At 34.0% G+C, this 18,865-nt stretch overlaps 2 protein-coding genes across 3 annotated transcripts in view; both read left to right on the top strand.

The window, feature by feature from the left end:
- LOC127699999 (centrosomal protein of 131 kDa-like) overlaps window positions 1–18,865 on the top strand; it is a 48,139-nt gene that overhangs the window by 8,560 nt on the left and 20,714 nt on the right. For both annotated transcript variants that reach the window (XM_052203426.1, XM_052203427.1), the window contains 8 exons: window positions 439–550; window positions 919–1,701; window positions 4,063–4,296; window positions 4,981–5,149; window positions 7,595–7,773; window positions 8,566–8,745; window positions 9,054–9,179; window positions 11,728–11,834. In XM_052203426.1, coding sequence (XP_052059386.1) covers window positions 439–550; window positions 919–1,701; window positions 4,063–4,296; window positions 4,981–5,149; window positions 7,595–7,773; window positions 8,566–8,745; window positions 9,054–9,179; window positions 11,728–11,834 — 1,890 coding nt within the window. The remainder of the gene's footprint in view (window positions 1–438; window positions 551–918; window positions 1,702–4,062; window positions 4,297–4,980; window positions 5,150–7,594; window positions 7,774–8,565; window positions 8,746–9,053; window positions 9,180–11,727; window positions 11,835–18,865) is intronic.
- On the top strand, window positions 15,010–18,119 carry LOC127700000 (uncharacterized). Its single transcript, XM_052203428.1, has 2 exons — window positions 15,010–15,344; window positions 16,932–18,119. Exons 1-2 carry the CDS (start codon window positions 15,260–15,262, stop codon window positions 17,444–17,446), a joined length of 600 nt encoding a protein of 199 aa, XP_052059388.1. The 5' UTR covers window positions 15,010–15,259; the 3' UTR covers window positions 17,447–18,119.

The following is an 18,865-nucleotide window of genomic DNA, read 5'->3' as shown; positions in this document are numbered from 1 at the left end:
GATCTGCAAGGTAAGAAAATACAATGGGAGATCTGCGAGGTAAGAAAATAAAATGGGAGATCTGTGAGGTAAGAAATGCAATGGAGATCTGCAAAGTAAGATACTTTCAGACACACTGATAGATACAGGACTACATTGGACATCTACAAGATCAAAAAGGTTCAGGACAACAATGGACATCTACAAGGTCAGAAAAGTTCAGGAAAACATTGAACATCTAAATGGTCAGAAAAGTCAGGACAACATGGACATCTATAAGGTCAGAAAAGTTCAGGACAACATTGGACATCTGTAACATAAGAAAGGGGGCCAAGGCAACTTTGGAAATCTGTAAGGTAAGAGAAGTTAGGGACTTTAAATTTTGGTGACGATAGAACATATTAAAAGCATTTAGCCCACATTATAAGAGAAGGAATAAAAATGGTTCATTTTTTTCAGTGATGACTTCCTAGAACTGTTTGAAAATTCCATGCAACCAAAGATTAAAGCGCCTTCAGCTTCCCAGAAGAAACCAGGACCCAATGCAGTTAAAGTTCTCTGGCAGCCAAGCGTAAGTTTAATAGGAGTAAAAATGAACAAAAAGAGATGCAGGGTATGTGTTAAGGAGAAATCCACCCAAAGACACAAAAAGACCAAAAGAAATCTACAATTCTATTATGGACTGTTACTATGATAATACAAAAATGTACATAAATTTACAGCTCTCTGAATAGATTATAAATGTGGTGCTATAATTTTAGGGAAACAGTGCTATTTCTAATCCAATGGTGCTATTTGAAAATACTGTGGAGAACACTGCAGCTTGAAGTTATAATAAAAAAAAAACTTCAGGATTATCATTCTGCTATAACTTGTTTCAAAGTATTAAATCTCAGTACTATAAGCATTTTCTTTCAATGAAAAATCATTTTTTTACAGCCAAAGAAATTTGGAGCAGGCGACAGTGCAAGAACAAACAGTACAGCAAGATCTAACAGTACAGCAAGAACTAACAGTACAACAAGAACAGAAAATAAAGATTTTGATGATTTTTTACCTTCTTCAGATAGACAGGAAAATTTTTTCCAACCATCAAGTGTTCGAAGCAGCTCTGATTCAGAAGAAGACTGTTTATCATCAAGCTTGAGTAAAATACAAGCACTTAAAGAAAAGCATAAACTTCAACAAGATAAAATGAATGATTTATTCTTAAGTCCACGTGATAGGGTTGTGAAAGATGCTGTGCCTAAAGCTAGTAACTTTAGTGGTATTGCTAACAATATGGTTGTAACTAGTAAACCTCAACAAGTGAAAGCTTCGTTGTCAAATATAGAAAATTCTTATCAAAATATTAAACATAAAACTCCTGTTAATGAGGTGAAAAAACAAGATGTGTCACAACAATTAAAAAAACAAGACACATCACAACAAATAGGACGGAATATTGCAGAGGATTTTATAAAGACTTTAAACAATGCAGCAACAAAAATTCAGCGATGGTATCGTGAGCACAAAGCTCGTCAATTGAGAAATGAGGCAACTGTGAAAGCAGGGGAAGCTGCCCTTAAACGTTTACTGCAACAGAAAAAACAGGATCATGTAGATCATAAAATGTTAGACCTAGATTTTCTAAGTGAGGATGAAAATGAGAAAAAAAGTGCTGAAGACAGGAAAAAATTAAGAGAGGAAAAAGCTAGGCAAGCAAGACAACAAGCTATTCAGGTATTATTCCAAGCTTTAGCCCTTTATATGACACAATTATTAATTCAATGATTTTTTGATAATTTTCAAAATAAGTTTGATCTCTTTTTCTCTCTGATGACAAGTTGAATAACTATAATTATTATAACCTTTAAATATTTTACCTCTTTTGGTCTCTGATATTGAATGTTGTAATCGCAACAGTCAAGCAAGAACATTTTTGATATTTGTAAGATAGTGGTGCCAGAAATATCGCCAGCAGCAATATTTTGTCGTCAAATGAAATAAAAATTACATTTTGTAACATATGAGAAACCCAGCACATTCCCTGCTTTGATTTTGTAATAAAAGATATTCATTGTTCTATTGCTTCAAGGCTGTCCCATTTAAACATACATTGTAACCAAGGACAGAGAAGATGCTTTCAAACTGGAGTCACCACTTATAGAGGCATTTTTTTCATTTCTCTAACATTATCATTGTGCAAAAGGGATTTGGCACTCACCCATAGCTAAGATTTGAAAGTGCATTCACTGTGTCCCATTTCTGCTTTTATGGAACAGCCTTCATTTCTTTCAGAATACATTTTTGAAGAAAAAAAAACTTTTTTCTGTAGAAAAGAATATATTATTTCAAATCTTGTATGAAAAATATTTTATTTACATAAAAAAAGTCCTTCACTCTGCTTTGCAGCTACAATAACTCAGTGAGGAAATCACATAGAATCTCAGTTCGCTGTTTCACATTTGGTGCATTCTGGGTAAAATTTTCAAAAGTGTACACCAACGAATTGTGATTGGTTAAGAATGTATTAAACAATAGAACGTCAGCCAATGACATGAATTTGTTTTAATTTTGGGGTACAAATAATGAAATTACCTACAGTCCTTTAGATTCTGAAACCATGTATTCATCAGGAAGGGTAACCTCCCTTGTATCTACTGTGAAATCACATACAATCACAAGTCCTCAGGAAGGATAACCTCCCTTGTATCTACTGTGAAATCACATACAATCACAAGTCCTCAGGAAGGATAACCTCCCTTGTATCTACTGTGAAATCACATACAATCACAAGTCCTCAGGGAGGATAACCTCCCTTGTATCTACTGTGAAATCACATAGAATCACAAGTCCTCAGGAAGGGTAACCTCCCTTGTATCTACTGTGAAATCACATAGAATCACAAGTCCTCAGGGAGGATAACCTCCCTTGTATCTACTGTGAAATCACATACAATCACAAGTCCTCGGAAAGGATAACCTCCCTTGTATCTACTGTGAAATCACATACAATCACAAGTCCTCGGGAAGGATAACCTCCCTTGTATCTACTGTGAAATCACATACAATCACAAGTCCTCGGGAAGGATAACCTCCCTTGTATCTACTGTGAAATCACATACAATCACAAGTCCTCGGGGAGGGTAACTTCCCTTGTATCTACTGTGAAATCACATACAATCACAAGTCCTCGGGGAGGGTAACCTCCCTTGTATCTACTGTGAAATCACATACAATCACAAGTCCTCTGGGAGGGTAACCTCCCTTGTATCTACTGTGAAATCACATAGAATCACAAGTCCTCGGGGAGGATAACCTCCCTTGTATCTACTGTGAAATCACATAGAATCACAAGTCCTCGGGAAGGATAACCTCCCTTGTATCTACTGTGAAATCACATAGAATCACAAGTCCTCGGGAAGGATAACCTCCCTTGTATCTACTGTGAAATCAAATAGAATCAAGTCCTCAGGAAGGATAACCTCCCTTGTATCTACTGTGAAATCAAATAGAATCACAAGTCCTCAGGAAGGATAACCTCCCTTGTATCTACTGTGAAATCACATACAATCACAAGTCCTCAGGAAGGATAACCTCCCTTGTATCTACTGTGAAATCACATACAATCACAAGTCCTCAGGAAGGATAACCTCCCTTGTATCTACTGTGAAATCAAATAGAATCACAAGTCCTCATGGAGGATAACCTCCCTTGTATCTACTGTGAAATCACATACAATCACAAGTCCTCAGGAAGGATAACCTCCCTTGTATCTACTGTGAAATCACATACAATCACAAGTCCTCAGGAAGGATAACCTCCCTTGTATCTACTGTGAAATCACATACAATCACAAGTCCTCAGGAAGGATAACCTCCCTTGTATCTACTGTGAAATCACATACAATCACAAGTCCTCAGGAAGGATAACCTCCCTTGTATCTACTGTGAAATCACATACAATCACAAGTCCTCAGGAAGGATAACCTCCCTTGTATCTACTGTGAAATCAAATAGAATCACAAGCACTTGTATCTACTGTGATGCTTGAAAAAGTTGATGAACACCAAAGATACACATATTTTATTCATATTCTACAGGAATTACAGAAAAAAAGAGAACTTAAAAGGGAAGAAGTTAAAAGAAAAGCGGAGGAGGAAATAACATATTTACAAGCAAGTGGTAAAATAACCAAAAAACCATTACGTGTAGGAAAAAAGAAATCACCAGTTAGTGGCTCTCCTGTACCAAGTAAATCTAAAGATAGTAACATTGATCGTGATACAAATACTTCTGTTTCTACACTTAAAGATGAGGATGAAGATTTATTAGAGGTATTCATACATTCTGTATAAACACGTTTAAATTGATCGTGATATTAACATTTCTGGATAAGGATGAAGATTTATTAGAGGTATTCATACATTCAGTATAAACACGTTTAAATTGGTCAAGATACAAATACTTCTGTTTCTAAACTTAGAGATGAGGATGAAGATTTAATAGAGGTATTAACACGCATACAAACATACACAAACAACAAACATCAAAGACAAAAAGTACTGATCTGATAGTACCTGCAGTTAATAAAAGCTAGTTTGAAGTCAATAACAACTAATAAAAAAAAATCATGTATTTAAGACAAAATACCAATCAGTACACATCCAATGGATTTAGTGATATGACACCATAAACAGTCTTGGAAAACATGACCTTGTGCAATGGCAGCAATGCCAAAATATAAGTATCAACATGATATAGAAACATAAGGGTTAATAACTCTATAGCAATACACATTGATAACAGAATCAATGTAAGTACCTATAGAATCAATGTAAGTACCTATAAAAACATAATGATCTTGGCAGTAAATTGTGCCTTGCTGTGGTGTATTTTTATCACTCCTTCATATAACTCCTTTTTTGTTTAATTGACTTATCTTGGAAAATGATAAATTGACTTCCTATGGAAAATATTAAACTTATAGAATAACCTTTATGTTTTGATGCATGTTGTAGTCAATATCAAATATAAACCCAGGAGAGTCTAGTAGAGAGAGTGCAAGAAAAGAAAGGAGCGAGGCTGCATCAACTAAAACAACATTAGATGATCTGTTAGATACTCTTAAAAAGTTAGAAGCTGATGAACAATTGGAAACTCCTAAACCAGTCACAAAGAATGCATGGTGTAAGTCTATCTCTAAACTAGTCACAAAGAATGGGTGGTGTAAGTCAATTTCTAAACTAGTCACAAAGAATGCATGGTGTAAGTCTATCTCTAAACTAGTCACAAAGAATGCATGGTGTAAGTCTATCTCTAAACTAGTCACAAAGAATGCATGGTGTAAGTCTATCTCTAAACTAGACACAAAGAATGCATGGTGTAAATCTATCTCTAAACTAGTCACAAAGAAAGCATGTTGTAAGTCTTTTTCTAAACTAGTCACAAAGATTGCATGGTGTAAGTCTATCTCTAAACTAGTCACAAAGAAAGGGTGGTGTAAGTCTATCTCTAAACTAGTCACAAAGAATGGGTGGTGTAAGTCTTTTTCTAAACTAGTCACAAAGAATGAATGGTGTAAGTCTATCTCTAAACTAGTCACAAAGAATGGGTGGTGTACGTCTATCTCTAAACTAGTCACAAAGAATGGGTGGTGTACGTCTATCTCTAAACTAGTCACAAAGAATGCATGGTGTAAGTCTATCTCTAAACTAGTCAAAAAGAATGGGTGGTGTAAGTCTATCTCTAAACTAGTCACAAAGAATGCATGGTGTAAGTCTATCTCTAAACTAGTCAAAAAGAATGGGTGGTGTAAGTCTATCTCTAAACTAGTCACAAAGAATGCATGGTGTAAGTCTATCTCTAAACTAGTCAAAAAGAATGGGTGGTGTAAGTCTATCTCTAAACTAGTCACAAAGAATGCATGGTGTAAGTCTATCTCTAAACTAGTCACAAAGAATGGGTGGTGTAAGTCTATCTCTAAACTAGTCACAAAGAATGGGTGGTGTAAGTCTTTTTCTAAACTAGTCACAAAGAATGCATGGTGTAAGTCTATCTCTAAACTAGTCAAAAAGAATGGGTGGTGTAAGTCTATCTCTAAACTAGTCACAAAGAATGGGTGGTGTAAGTCTTTTTCTAAACTAGTCACAAAGAATGCATGGTGTAAGTCTATCTCTAAACTAGTCACAAAGAATGCATGGTGTAAGTCTATCTCTGAACTAGTCACAAAGCATACATTGTGTAAGTCTAATCCTTAACCAGTCACAAAGATTAGGTGGTGAAAGTTTAACCCTAAACTAGTCGCACAGATTGGGTACTGTAAGTCTAACCCTAAACTAGTCAAAGAAAACATGGTGTAAGTCTAACCGTTAAGTAGTCACAAAGAATACTTGGTTTTAGTATAACCCTAAACTAGTCACAAAGAATGGGTGGTGTAAGTCTAACCCTATACAAGTCACAAAGAATACATGGTGTAAGTCTAACCCTAAACTAGTCACAAAGAATACATGGTGTAAGTCTAACCCTAAACTAGTCACAAAGAATGGGTGGTGTAAGTCTAACCCTAAACTAGTCACAAAGAATGGGTGGTGTAAGTCTATCTCTAAACTAGTCACAAAGAATTGGTGGTGTAAGTCTAACCCTAAACTAGTCACAAGGAATGATTGGTGTAAGTCTAACCCTAAACTAGTCATAAAGAATTGATGGTGTAAGTCTATACTTAAACTAGCCATCAAATACTGTGGATTCATTTATTTTCTTGGGTATTTATTTTCGTGGATGGAGAAAAAAAAGACATTTTGGGGGATACATAAATGTTTCAAAAATGAAAAATAAATGTTTCAATTACGTAAATTCTGGAATCGTTGTTGGAATAACAATAAAACAATAGATAGAAATTCATTGAAAATGTTTTGAACTGTCAAAATCCTTGCTTTGTCACACTAGGTTAAAGTGTTCATTTATAACTTCCATTACAAGCGTGGACAAAGGCAATTAATTATTTCGTTTTGATTTACAATTTTATAATTTCTTGTCTGAATTTTAAAAGGTATTCAAAGCTCTTTGATGTACAACTGATTGAAAGTTAGTCTTTGATGTACAACTGATTGAAAGTTAGTGTCCCTAATCACGACATAATTGAATTCATTAGAAAATACTCTTACGATGTTTGCAGCCCAAGCCATAAAACAATGATACAATGTTCACTCATCGTACGGTTTGTTATATATACTCTGAGGAACATGTAAAAAGGCTATTTTCATGTGGGAAATAATTATTTTGATGAAAGATTTTGCAATAAAAATTTAGTTGTATAATGTATAATATGTACTGATAAATGTCTAAAAGGAATAAACTATATAATTGAATGGGTTACAAGTGTACATCACATTGGGTTTATGTGCCAGTAAATTATTATTTTTATAAAATTTTGTTTCTGTCCAGAATAAAGAAACAAAACATGTTTAAACGACATTTTAACAAAATATTATTTGAAAGTAATTTGTAACCTCCCAGCTCCCTGTATTAAAAATATTGCCTAGTAAACTTTTATTTCAAAATGTTAAAGGCCTTAGAATAAATCTGATGTGTTAATTTCCTTGTCTTCTGTTTTGATATGCTTATTTGTTTCAGTGGAAGACATAGATAAAGATTCAACCAAATCTCATTTAACATCTGAGAAGTTACAGAAATTAAACTCAGTCGGAGATTCTGTTAGTAAGAGTGGATTTTTGACAGACGATAAGTTAAAAAGTATAATGACCTTCTTAGATGAAGTACAGACGTCAGACAGACTCAGTTCTGTAGACCAGGTATATTATTTTGAACACACTATGAAAAACAATGTAATGTGCACACTTATTTGTTATATATACACCTTTTTGGTCATGGTAATTCTAAAAAAAAATAATAAGTTAGTGAAAATCTGCTTAGTGACAACTTGGTTGTCTGCAGAATTTTAAAGAAAGAACTAAATTCCTTTAGCAACTTGAAAAATGTTTTTTGATTAGATAATCTAGATTCACCCTGTTACAGAATCTACACAATCTAATTATATGTTCTCATCTCACAGGACAGTAAACAAACAACAATCAATCATTTAATAGAAAAACAAAGGATATGGGGTCCATCAATCCATGACATAAAATCAGTACATGCACAGCAAAAAACACACAAAAAGCAAAGAACAGCGCTTTATTGCTGTTCTTCATCTCAAAGTCACAGTGAGGCCTTCATCACAGAGCAAAAAAACTCACCTCACTGCAAGTTTAAGACGGCCCCTAGAATTGAAAACAATAGAGGTTGTTGTGTCATGTTTGAAAAATTGAGAAATGTATAAACAGATAATTAAATGCCATACAAGTCTGAGAGCTGTAGGTCCGTTGTTAATTACCTCCCCTTTTCTGGCACATTTCTAATTCATTCTTTGTATTACAAAACTTTGTGAAGAACAACTTTTCTATATTGAAAAATATACCATTATAAATTTATTTGAACAATAGAATTTAATCTAAAAACATGTATATCAAGTTTAGATTTATTCCTACTGTATTCCTGAATCACCATTCAAATTATTCTTTAAAATCTATTTTCTTTCTTCACAGGAACTAGCAAAAGAATCTCATAATTTTGAGTTACCGCCCATGCTAGTACCCTCCGCTGATGAACTTCTACAGTTGGACCATGCAAAGGAAGCTGCAGATGAAGTAACATCTACAGTTCTGTCGCAGAGAATGGAATTAGATGAGAAAAAGAGAAGTGTTTCTATGCTGCAGAAAGCTTTGGTAATTTATAATTGTTATTTAACATTATTTGGTTAGAAGGAAAAAGAAAAGTGTATCTTTGCTACAGAAAGTTTTTTTTGTAATTTTCTGTTAATTATCCAACATTATTTGGTGGAATGGTAGCAAATAAATTGGATTTAAAGAGAAAATAAAAATGAAAACTTTGGTTATTTATTGGCGTTGAATAACATTAGTTTAGTGAGTGACTGGAAATTGAGGCGAAAAAGGGAAGTGCTTTTATGTTATTTGTTTTGTTTCTATTTATAGAATTGTAAAATACATGTCCTTTTATTTATTTCTATAAATAGAACCAGCAAAGGGAGTTAACTGTACGACATGCTAGAGAAGCAGAGAGGGAAATGAACAAAAGATTGGATGTTCAAAAAGATGAGTATGAGGAAGCTATAAAAAGACATTTAGGATTTATAGATCAGGTAACTGCATTGTCAATATCTGATATACGGAGCAATTTCAGTGAAAACAAGTGTGAAATATTGGAGAAAAAAAAGAAAAATACCTCGACCTTGAATAGGTTGAAAATCCCCAGAACAAACAGATAGATAATTTTTCTAAAAGTAATTAATCATTGAACAAGAGATAAAACTTACCTTTTTTCTTTATAAGTTGTTTTCAATGGAAGATACTCTCATCTCAAATGGATGAAATGTCCAGTCTGAGTACAATTATAACATGAATAGTAAATTGCATGGGAAAAAGAACTATCCAAAGGTTACAACCACCAAAATTAACAGGGCAAAATAAACAAAATATAAAGCTTGGTGATTGGATACCTTGATGTGTGTTACGTTATACTTGGGAGACCTTTCTTTGAACACAGATTGAAGTATTGGATTTGTATTTTATAAATTAAGTGAAACATGTATGTGTCCACTATGTTATTCAATCTGTCTATTATTATGTAAGTAAGAAAGAGTTCTAGGTTTGATATTTACTTGCCCAACAGTGATCTCAGTTCATTATAAACCTGTCCAGCATTGGTGTTGCGGCACTCTTTTTCCCTTAAAATCCTTAGTCTATCATTTATTTCCCCAGCATTGGTGTTTGGGCACTCCATTTTCATAAGGGGTCTCAGTTTTCTTTCAAGGTATTTGTGTTTAAGCATTTCTTTTTTCTCCACCAGTAACACTAACTGCTATAAAATTATATGAAAGATGTTCAACTATTGTCAAACTTAAGACATTCCTGTGTGCACACTTGTACAGGAAAATATGTGTTCTCTACATGAGTGAGACTTGTATGAAATCAAATGGAACCACATGAATCTGTCTGTGATTATAAAGATGAAATAAATGTTTCCATTCACACTTGAATGTTGTTTAAAGATGAGACAAAGTCAAATGTTCACACTGGTTAGTGTCTTTTTTAACATAGGTAATTTTAATACGCTTGATTTCAATTGTTATCTTCCGGTCAAAGTGTTTAGTTTTAGGTGACGTTATTTCACGTCATTTGTGCTTTTGTTGGGCATAAAATCTACATCAGTATTTTGAGCAAACGAATGGATATTGTTAGACGTTAGAAATGAGTGTATAGTAAAAAACTTTTCTGGTAACCGAAATTATATGAATCAAAGGTATTGGGTATGTGTTTTAATACGACTGCAAAAAAAATTTTGTGGTCGTATATTGGTATGACGTTGGCGTCGTCGTCGTCGTCCGAAGACACATTAGTTTTCGCACTCTAACTTTAGTTTAAGTGAATGGATGTCAATGAAATTTTACCATAAGGTTCAATACCACAAAAGGAAGGTGGGGATTGATTTTGGGGGTTATGGTACCAACAGTTAAGGAATAAGGGGCCAAAAGGGGCCAAAAATAAGCATTTTTGTAACTTCCAGACATAACTTGTGTGTTAGTGTATGGATCTCTCTGACATTGTACCACAAGGTTCCATATCATAAAGGGAATGCTGGGATTGATTTTGGGGGTAATTGCCTCCAAATTTTAGGAATTAGGGGCCAAAAAGGGCCAAAAAAAAGACTTTTTCTAGTTTCATGACAATAACTTGTGTGTAAGTGTATGGATCTCTCTGACATTGTATCACAAGGTTCCATATCACAAAGGGAATGCTGGGATTGATTTTGGGGGTAATTGCCTCCAAATTTTAGGAATTAGGGGCCAAAAAGGGGCAAAAAACAAGCATTTTTCTAGTTTCATGACAATAACTTGTGTGTAAGTGTATGGATCTTTATGAAATTGTACTGCAAGGTTCCATATCACAAAGGGAAAGCTGGAATTGAGTTTGGGGGTAATTGCCCAAAAAGTTTAGGAATAAGGGGCCAAAAAGGGGCCAAAAATAAGCATTTTTCTAGTTTCCAGACAATAACTTGTGTTCAAGTGTATGGATCTCTCTGAAATTGTACTACAAGGTACCATACCATAAAGGGAAGGCTGGGATTGATTTTGGGGGTAATTGCCTCATAATTTTAGGAATTAGGGGCCAAAAAGGGAAAAAAAACAAGCATTTTTCTAGTTTCCAAACAATAACTTGTGTTCAAGTGTATGGATCTCTCTGAAATTGTACTGCAAGGTACCATACCACAAAGGGAAGGCTGGGATTGAGTTTGGGGGTGATGAATCATAAGGGGGTTCAAAAAATTTGGGGGGGATTGTTTTTTCCTTTTTTTTCTTTAAAATTTTCCATTTTAAATTGGTTATTTCTGATTTATATATAAAAGCAAATAATAATGATATGGTTTGAATAGGTAAATTAAAAAAATTTAAGTTGTTAGACCACTTTCATTCTGTGTCAGAAACCTATGCTGTGTCAAATATTTAATTACAATCCAAATTCAGAGCTGTATCAAGCTTGAATGTTGTGTCCATACTTGCCCCAACTGTTCAGGGTTCGACCTCTGCGGTCGTATCAAGCTGCGCCCCAGCGGAGCATTTTATTTTAACATAGATAAGTTTATTTGGATATATGTTTTATTGGCATCATTTGAAGTATCTTCTATTACAGCTGATTGATGACAAGAAATCTATGTCTGAAAAATGTGAAAAGTTGGTAAAGGAACTGAAGACTATAGACAAGAAATACCAAGATAAAATTAAATCTTTAGACGATAGGTAAATTGTTTCTTTAGACTTGTTTGGAATGAATAAAGTAATCAAGCAAGATTAAATGGGAAAGGGTGTCAACTTCCCATGTGACAGGAGGTGAAATGCATAACATTTACAAGATCTGCAATGTCTGATTAGATAAGTTATTGTACATTTATTTTAACAATAATGCTATAGTTGTCATATACAGTGTGATCGTGATTGGATAACATCATTATACTTCAAGTGTTCAAATTTGAGAATGACTAACTGGTATATTGGTGAACATATGTTTTACATGTCATTATGGGCCTTTTTAAGCTGACTATGCGGTATGGGTTTTGCTCATTGTTGAAGGCCGTACAGTGACCTATGGTTGTTAACTTCTGTCATTTGGTCTTTTGTGGAGAGTTGTCTCATTGGCAATCATACCACATCTTCTTATTTGTATATATGTGAATGTTGATGACTGAATTAATGAATAGTTGGGTCCAATTCAGCTGATAACCCCTAACAGATTAATTTTGATACAGAATCAACCTCTTCAAATTTCTTAAAATATGCACATTTTTTGAGAAAACTGTTTTAAAACTAATCAATTCCTCTATGTAAATAACTTATAGAGTCACAGATTTCATTTTTATAAGACTGCAAAAAATTTTGCGGTCGTATATTGGTATGACGTTGGCGTTGTCGTCGTTGTCGTCAAGCGTCGTTGTTGTCGTCGTCGGAAGACACATTGGTTTTCGCACTTTAACTTTAGTTTAAGTAAATGGATCTCTATGAAATTTTACCATAAGGTTCAATTCCACAAAAGGAAGGTGGGGATTGATTTTGGGGGTTATGGTACCAACAGTTAAGGAATTAGGGGCCAAAAAGGGGCCAAATATAAGCTTTTTTGTAACTTCCAGACATAACTTGTGTGTTAGTGTATGGATCTCTCTGACATTGTACCACAAGGTTCCATATCACAAAGGGAATGCTGGGATTGATTTTGGCGGTAATTGCTTCCAAATTTTAGGAATTAGGGGCCAAAAAGGGGCAAAAAATAAGCATTTTTCTAGTTTCATGACAATAACTTGTGTGTAAGTGTATGGATCTCTCTGACATTGTACCACAAGGTTCCATATCACAAAGGGACTGCTGGGATTGATTTTGGGGGTAATTGCCTCCAACTTTTAGGAATTAGGGGCCAAAAAGGGGCAAAAAACAAGCATTTTTTTTGGTTTCATGACAATAACTTGTATGTAAGTGTATGGATCTTTATGAAATTGTACTACAAGGTTCCATATCACAAAGGGAAAGCTGGAATTGAGTTTGGGGGTAATTGCCCAAAATGTTTAGGAGTAAGGGGCCAAAAATGGGCCAAAAATAAGCATTTTTCTAGTTTCCAGACAATAACTTGTGTTCAAGTGTATGGATCTCTCTGAAATTGTACTGCAAGGTACCATACCACAAAGGGAAGGGTGGGATTAATTTTGGGGGTAATTCCCTCAAAATTTTAGGAATTAGGGGCCATAAAGGGGCAAAAAAACAAGCATTTTTCTAGTTCCAGGACAATAACTTGTGTGTTAGTGTATGGATCTTTATGAAATTGTACTGCAAGGTTCCATATCACAAAGGGAAAGCTGGGTTTGAGTTTGGAGGTAATTGCCCTAAACATTTAGGAATTTGGGGCCAAAAAGGGGCCAAAAAATAAGCATTTTTCTAGTCTCCAGACAATAACTTGTGTTCAAGTGTATGGATCTCTCTGAAATTGTACTGCAAGGTACCATACCACAAAGGGAAGGGTGGGATTAATTTTGGGGGTAATTCCCTCAAAATTTTAGTAATTAGGGGCCATAAAGGGGCAAAAAAACAAGCATTTTTCTAGTTTCAGGACAATAACTTGTGTGTTAGTGTATGGAACTTTATGAAATTGTACTGCAAGGTTCCATATCACAAAGGGAAAGCTGGGTTTGAGTTTGGAGGTAATTGCCCTAAACGTTTAGGAATTTGGGGCCAAAAAGGGGCCAAAAAATAAGCATTTTTCTAGTCTCCAGACAATAACTTGTGTTCAAGTGTATGGATCTCTCTGAAATTGTACTGCAAGGTACCATACCACAAAGGGAAGGCTGGAATTGAGTTTGGGGGTGATGAATCATAAGGGGGTTCAAAAAATTTGGGGGGGGGATTTTTTTATCCTTTTTTTTCTTTAAAATTTTCCATTTTAAATTGGTTATTTTTGATTTATATATAAAAGCAAATAATAATGATATGGTTTGAATTGGTAAATTAAAAATTTTTAAGTTCTAAGACCACATTCATTGTGTGTCAGAAACCTATGCTGTGTCAAATATTTAATTACAATCCAAATTCAGTGCTGTATCAAGCTTGAATGTTGTGTCCATACTTGCCCCAACTGTTCAGGGTTCGACCTCTGCGGTCGTATCAAGCTGCGCCCCAGCGGAGCATTTTATTTGTGTATGGATTATTTAAATTGGAGTTTTTAATGTGAAAATATTCCAAAATGCAAGAAAAGTAACATTGCAGCGATGTATAACTGTGAAACATAATCTGTCTACATTTTTCACTTGAAACATAGTAACAGTGATTCACCTTATCACTATTAATTCCAATCTGGAAAAGTTCTAAAATTATACAATTCTTTCAAACCAGTTGAAGCTATCTGGGGCCCTGTTTAAACAATGTACTGTGCATGAAAATGTTCATAGAGTTATGTTTAAACCATTGTAAACACTTCAAACAAAGCATTTTTAAAGGCAGTGCTTTAATGCCTTTCTAGTTGCCGTGTTAATATTTCTTTCCGCGATATCCAACTTATCTGGGGGGTCATTTAGCTCCAAGTAGATCCGGAAAATGTTGATTCTCTCCTCTTCTTATTGTGGTATAAAATGTTTTTTGTCTCATTTCATTTACATTGGGAAAAAGAGAAACGATCATTGTGTTTTGTTAGTTTTAAAAACTTTTGATATATTTGTATTTTACATTATAAGCAGTCAACCGATTGACAAACTAGAATTATTTGAATTCCGTGTGGAAAGAGGTCGGGTTAATTTCGAGTGTTATCTGCAATCTAGATGTTTATAAATCATTTCAGTCATTGATATAATAATTAAAGGTCGACTGAACATGAATTATATTATAAAATTTAAAGCGCATTTCTGTTTATGCACGCGAACACGTCTAACGTTATTGTTATTTCGCAATTATATAAAGTAGCAAATTATCGTTCCTGAATAGGTGGCGCCGTGGTAGCCGATCCTGTACTTCAACTTCCGGTTTCTGCACTGTGCAACTGTTACAGTTGCATTTTTAATTAACGATGCCAAGTACTTGTTGTTGTGTACCTGGATGTCATTTAAGAGGAGGACATGCATTTCCATATGACTTAAAAAGAAGGAAAAGTTGGAACAACGCCATGGCCCATTCGCAGATTGGACGAGAACACGATGAAATCGTGGAGTCCATCTCAATCAGCTTTTGTTTGCAAGGCACATTTTACTGAAAAAGACTACGTGCAGGAAACTATTCATGGTAAAACTCTATTTTCTTTTTAAAATATATAGTTATATATGTAATCGCCATGCGAATAAACCAAAGTCTGTTTACAACCGCAATTATCGTTTTAGAATAAAAGGGGGTGGTTAATTCAAGACGTCATAATTTTTTGGATTACGATTCAATGTGATCTGTTTGAGATTTTTTGGTGCTTGCTACAATTATAATGATTACTTACAAGAGGTATATCATACTGAGAATTATTTTAGCAGTAATTATGCTTATGTAGTAATGACAGGAATGCATAAGCTATGCCTCATAGACTTTCTTGAAAAATATCAACGACAATGTTAACAGGAACAAAACAATCTGAATGACATGCTCTCATCTATATTATAGTTATTTAGGTACAAACAATGTATGTTTGTTGCATACGTCTCTCATTGTTTGTCCTTTGGATTTACATAACATACATTTTGATGTACATTGAATCAGGCTAACATAGTTTTATCCAGATTGTAATGAATAAATCTAGTTAATATTTTGCCAGGTTACGAGTACAAAGGAATTATAGTTATCTCGTATCATTGTAAACTCGTACCAATGTCAACTCGTACCACTAAACAAAAACTCGTTCCAATGCAAACTCGTACCACTGCTAACTTTTACCACGGTAAATTCATACCATTGTAAACTCGTACCAACTTATTTAAATGCATTCAAATGGTGTTTAATGATGAATATATACTTTAATTTCACTCAATACCTCTTAAGTCTGTAAAATGTATATAATTTGAAATTACAATAACCAATTTGTAGCTAATTTTCCTTGTCTAATTGGATAGAGTAAACCGTGACAGATTGGCTTTGTTGTCTCCCTTGAATAGACTCTTTTTTAAACTTTTACTGACAACTATTTGATTTAATTTTTAATCATTCCAAATCAGTAACATTGAATAGATTTGGGTATTTTTCTATTGTTTCTAAAAGGAATTTTATTTAATGAAAGAATTTATTGATTGTGTTTTAAAGGTTTAAAATTGTTTATGACCAACAGTTAGAAAGTATGAAATTTATTTTTATACAATATTCAGCACATTTCAGCAGAATATGACCATGCTTATATGATTATACAAGTTGATTAGTTAAAGATAAAAAAAAACAAGTTGATTAGTTAATAATCAACCAATAATCACACAATCAAAGGAATTTAATATATTTATTAGCATGGTAATTAAGAAATTACATTCGTATTTTTGTCTAAGTTTTCATTAAAATCTGGTATAAATTTCAAAGATATTTTAATTTTTTGTATAAAGCTTAAAAAAAAATAATCATAAAACATTCGTATTTTTGTCAAAGTTTTCATTAAAATCTAGTATAAAATTCAAGTAATTCAACTTTTTTTATTTAGTTTACCAAAAAAAAAAATCATAAAACTTTCGTATTTTTGAATATATTTTTAATGGTACGAGTTCTGATTGGTACGACTTCCCAGTGGTACGAGTTTACGTTGGTACGAGTTTACAATGGTACGAGTTAACTTGCTTCTGTACAAAGTATGCATTACTAATGGAAGTTCATTTAATTATCAAAAAACTAATGTTTTATAACATTTTTCAGGGCACAAACCCACCATACAGAGACTTAAGTCTACTGCCAATCCCAGCCTATTTTCCTGGACCAAGCAAGAGACTGAATCGTCCGCAAAAAGAAAAATCAGGGCAGTTTCCTGTGAAAACAAAAGAACTAAACTTGATGAATATTGTAGTAGAAATCTAGAGGAAAGTTTTGATTGTAAAGTTGGTTTTCCTGAAGAAGTAATTCATACTGCAGACAGGATTTATGACTGTCCACCACCAACTGCCGAGCTAATGTTGAGCTTCACAGATGGAATTACGCAAACACCATCAATGCCTATATTTTCAGCAGAGAATTTTGAAATGAAGACAAGTGACACAGCCATGCATTTTTATACCGGTTTAGAGTTGTATACTAAATTTTTATTTGTTTTGACCACACTTGGTCCAACAGCACATTGTTTGAGATACATATATTTTCAAATTGATAGGGTGTCATTTGAAAATCAGTTTTTTTATGACTTTGATGAAATTGATGCATTATACAACCAACTTTGAACTGTCTAGATTCTAGATTGAAACTAGTGTTAAGAATATTGTGTAAACATGGATTGTTTTTATGTCTAAACAGTGGCGTGAGGCTAACACTTGGCCATTTAGTGGTTTAGTCAGGTATTTTTCGCCATCCAACTTCAAATTAAAGTTTCCTACAACTTGGATTATTATTGACAGCACAGAATATCCCGTGATAAAACCTAAAGCTCCTAGAGCTCAGGCAACCTTTTCATCATATAAAAACAGAAACACTGAAAATACTTGTATGTTAGACACCTGGTGGTTTAGTCAACTATGTCTCTAATGCATACATGTATGTTGGTTGTACCAGTGACTGTGAAATAGTTGAAAGATGTAGAATAGTTCAATTATGTGATCCAGGTGACAGTGTGATGGCAGACAAAGGTTTAAATGTGCAAGATTTGTTTGCTCACTTTTTTCAAAAAAAGAAACAGAATTAGTTCCAAAACTCTTATACGGGATAGAAAAGTCTCCAATTAACACGTGCACATAGAGCTAATTATTGGACTTGGCAAAACATACCAAATTCTAATAAATCCTATGAATGGAACTGAAACAAAACTTTCATCTGAAATAACATTTAGTTGTTTTATGTTGTGTAATTTTAGAACTTGTATTGTGCCAAAGGATGCATAAATAAAAGTGACGCAATGAAGTTTGTTCTGATATATATATATATAAATATTATTTACAATTACATGCACATGTAAATTGTAATGCATATAAAAATAAGGAGATGTGGTATGATATTCAGTGAGTTTATCGAACCAAAGTGCATAAGAAATGGGTTAAGCAGTTACAGGTGTTACTGTCACCAACAATTAGAAAAACTTGTACCGTGTAAAAAATTTCAGAGATCTTACAACTAAGTTTTGTTGTCTCACCTTGACTTTGGTGAATTGTTTATATCTGTTGATGTAAATATAAAAAAGAAGATGTGGTATGATTGCCGATGAGACAACTCTCCACAAGAGACCAAATGATACAGAAATTAACAGCTATAGGTCACAGTACGGCCTTCAACAATGAGCAAAGCACATACCGCACAGTGAGCTATAAAAGGCCCCGAAATGACAATGTAAAACAATTCAAACAAGAAAACTAACGGCCTAATTTATGTACAAAAAATGAACGAATAACAAATATGCAACACATAAACAAACGACAACCACTGAATTACAGGCTCCTGACTTGGGACAGGCACATACATGTACATACAGAATGTGGCGGGGTTAAACATGTTCGCGGGATCCCAACCCACCCCCTAACCTGGGACAGTGGTGTAACAGTACAATATAAGAGCGAACTATAAAAATCAGTTGAAAGAGGCTTAACTCATCAGATGGATAAATACAAATACAAGTGGACGTGGCCGGGTAGTTGTACATCCAAACAACAAAA

The sequence above is a fragment of the Mytilus californianus genome, unplaced genomic scaffold (assembly GCF_021869535.1).
Source record: "Mytilus californianus isolate M0D057914Y unplaced genomic scaffold, xbMytCali1.0.p SCAF_46, whole genome shotgun sequence".
NCBI lineage: Eukaryota > Metazoa > Mollusca > Bivalvia > Mytilida > Mytilidae > Mytilus > Mytilus californianus.
The sequence above is the reverse complement of the archived record's forward strand: the minus strand, read 5'-3'. Positions and strand labels throughout refer to the sequence as shown.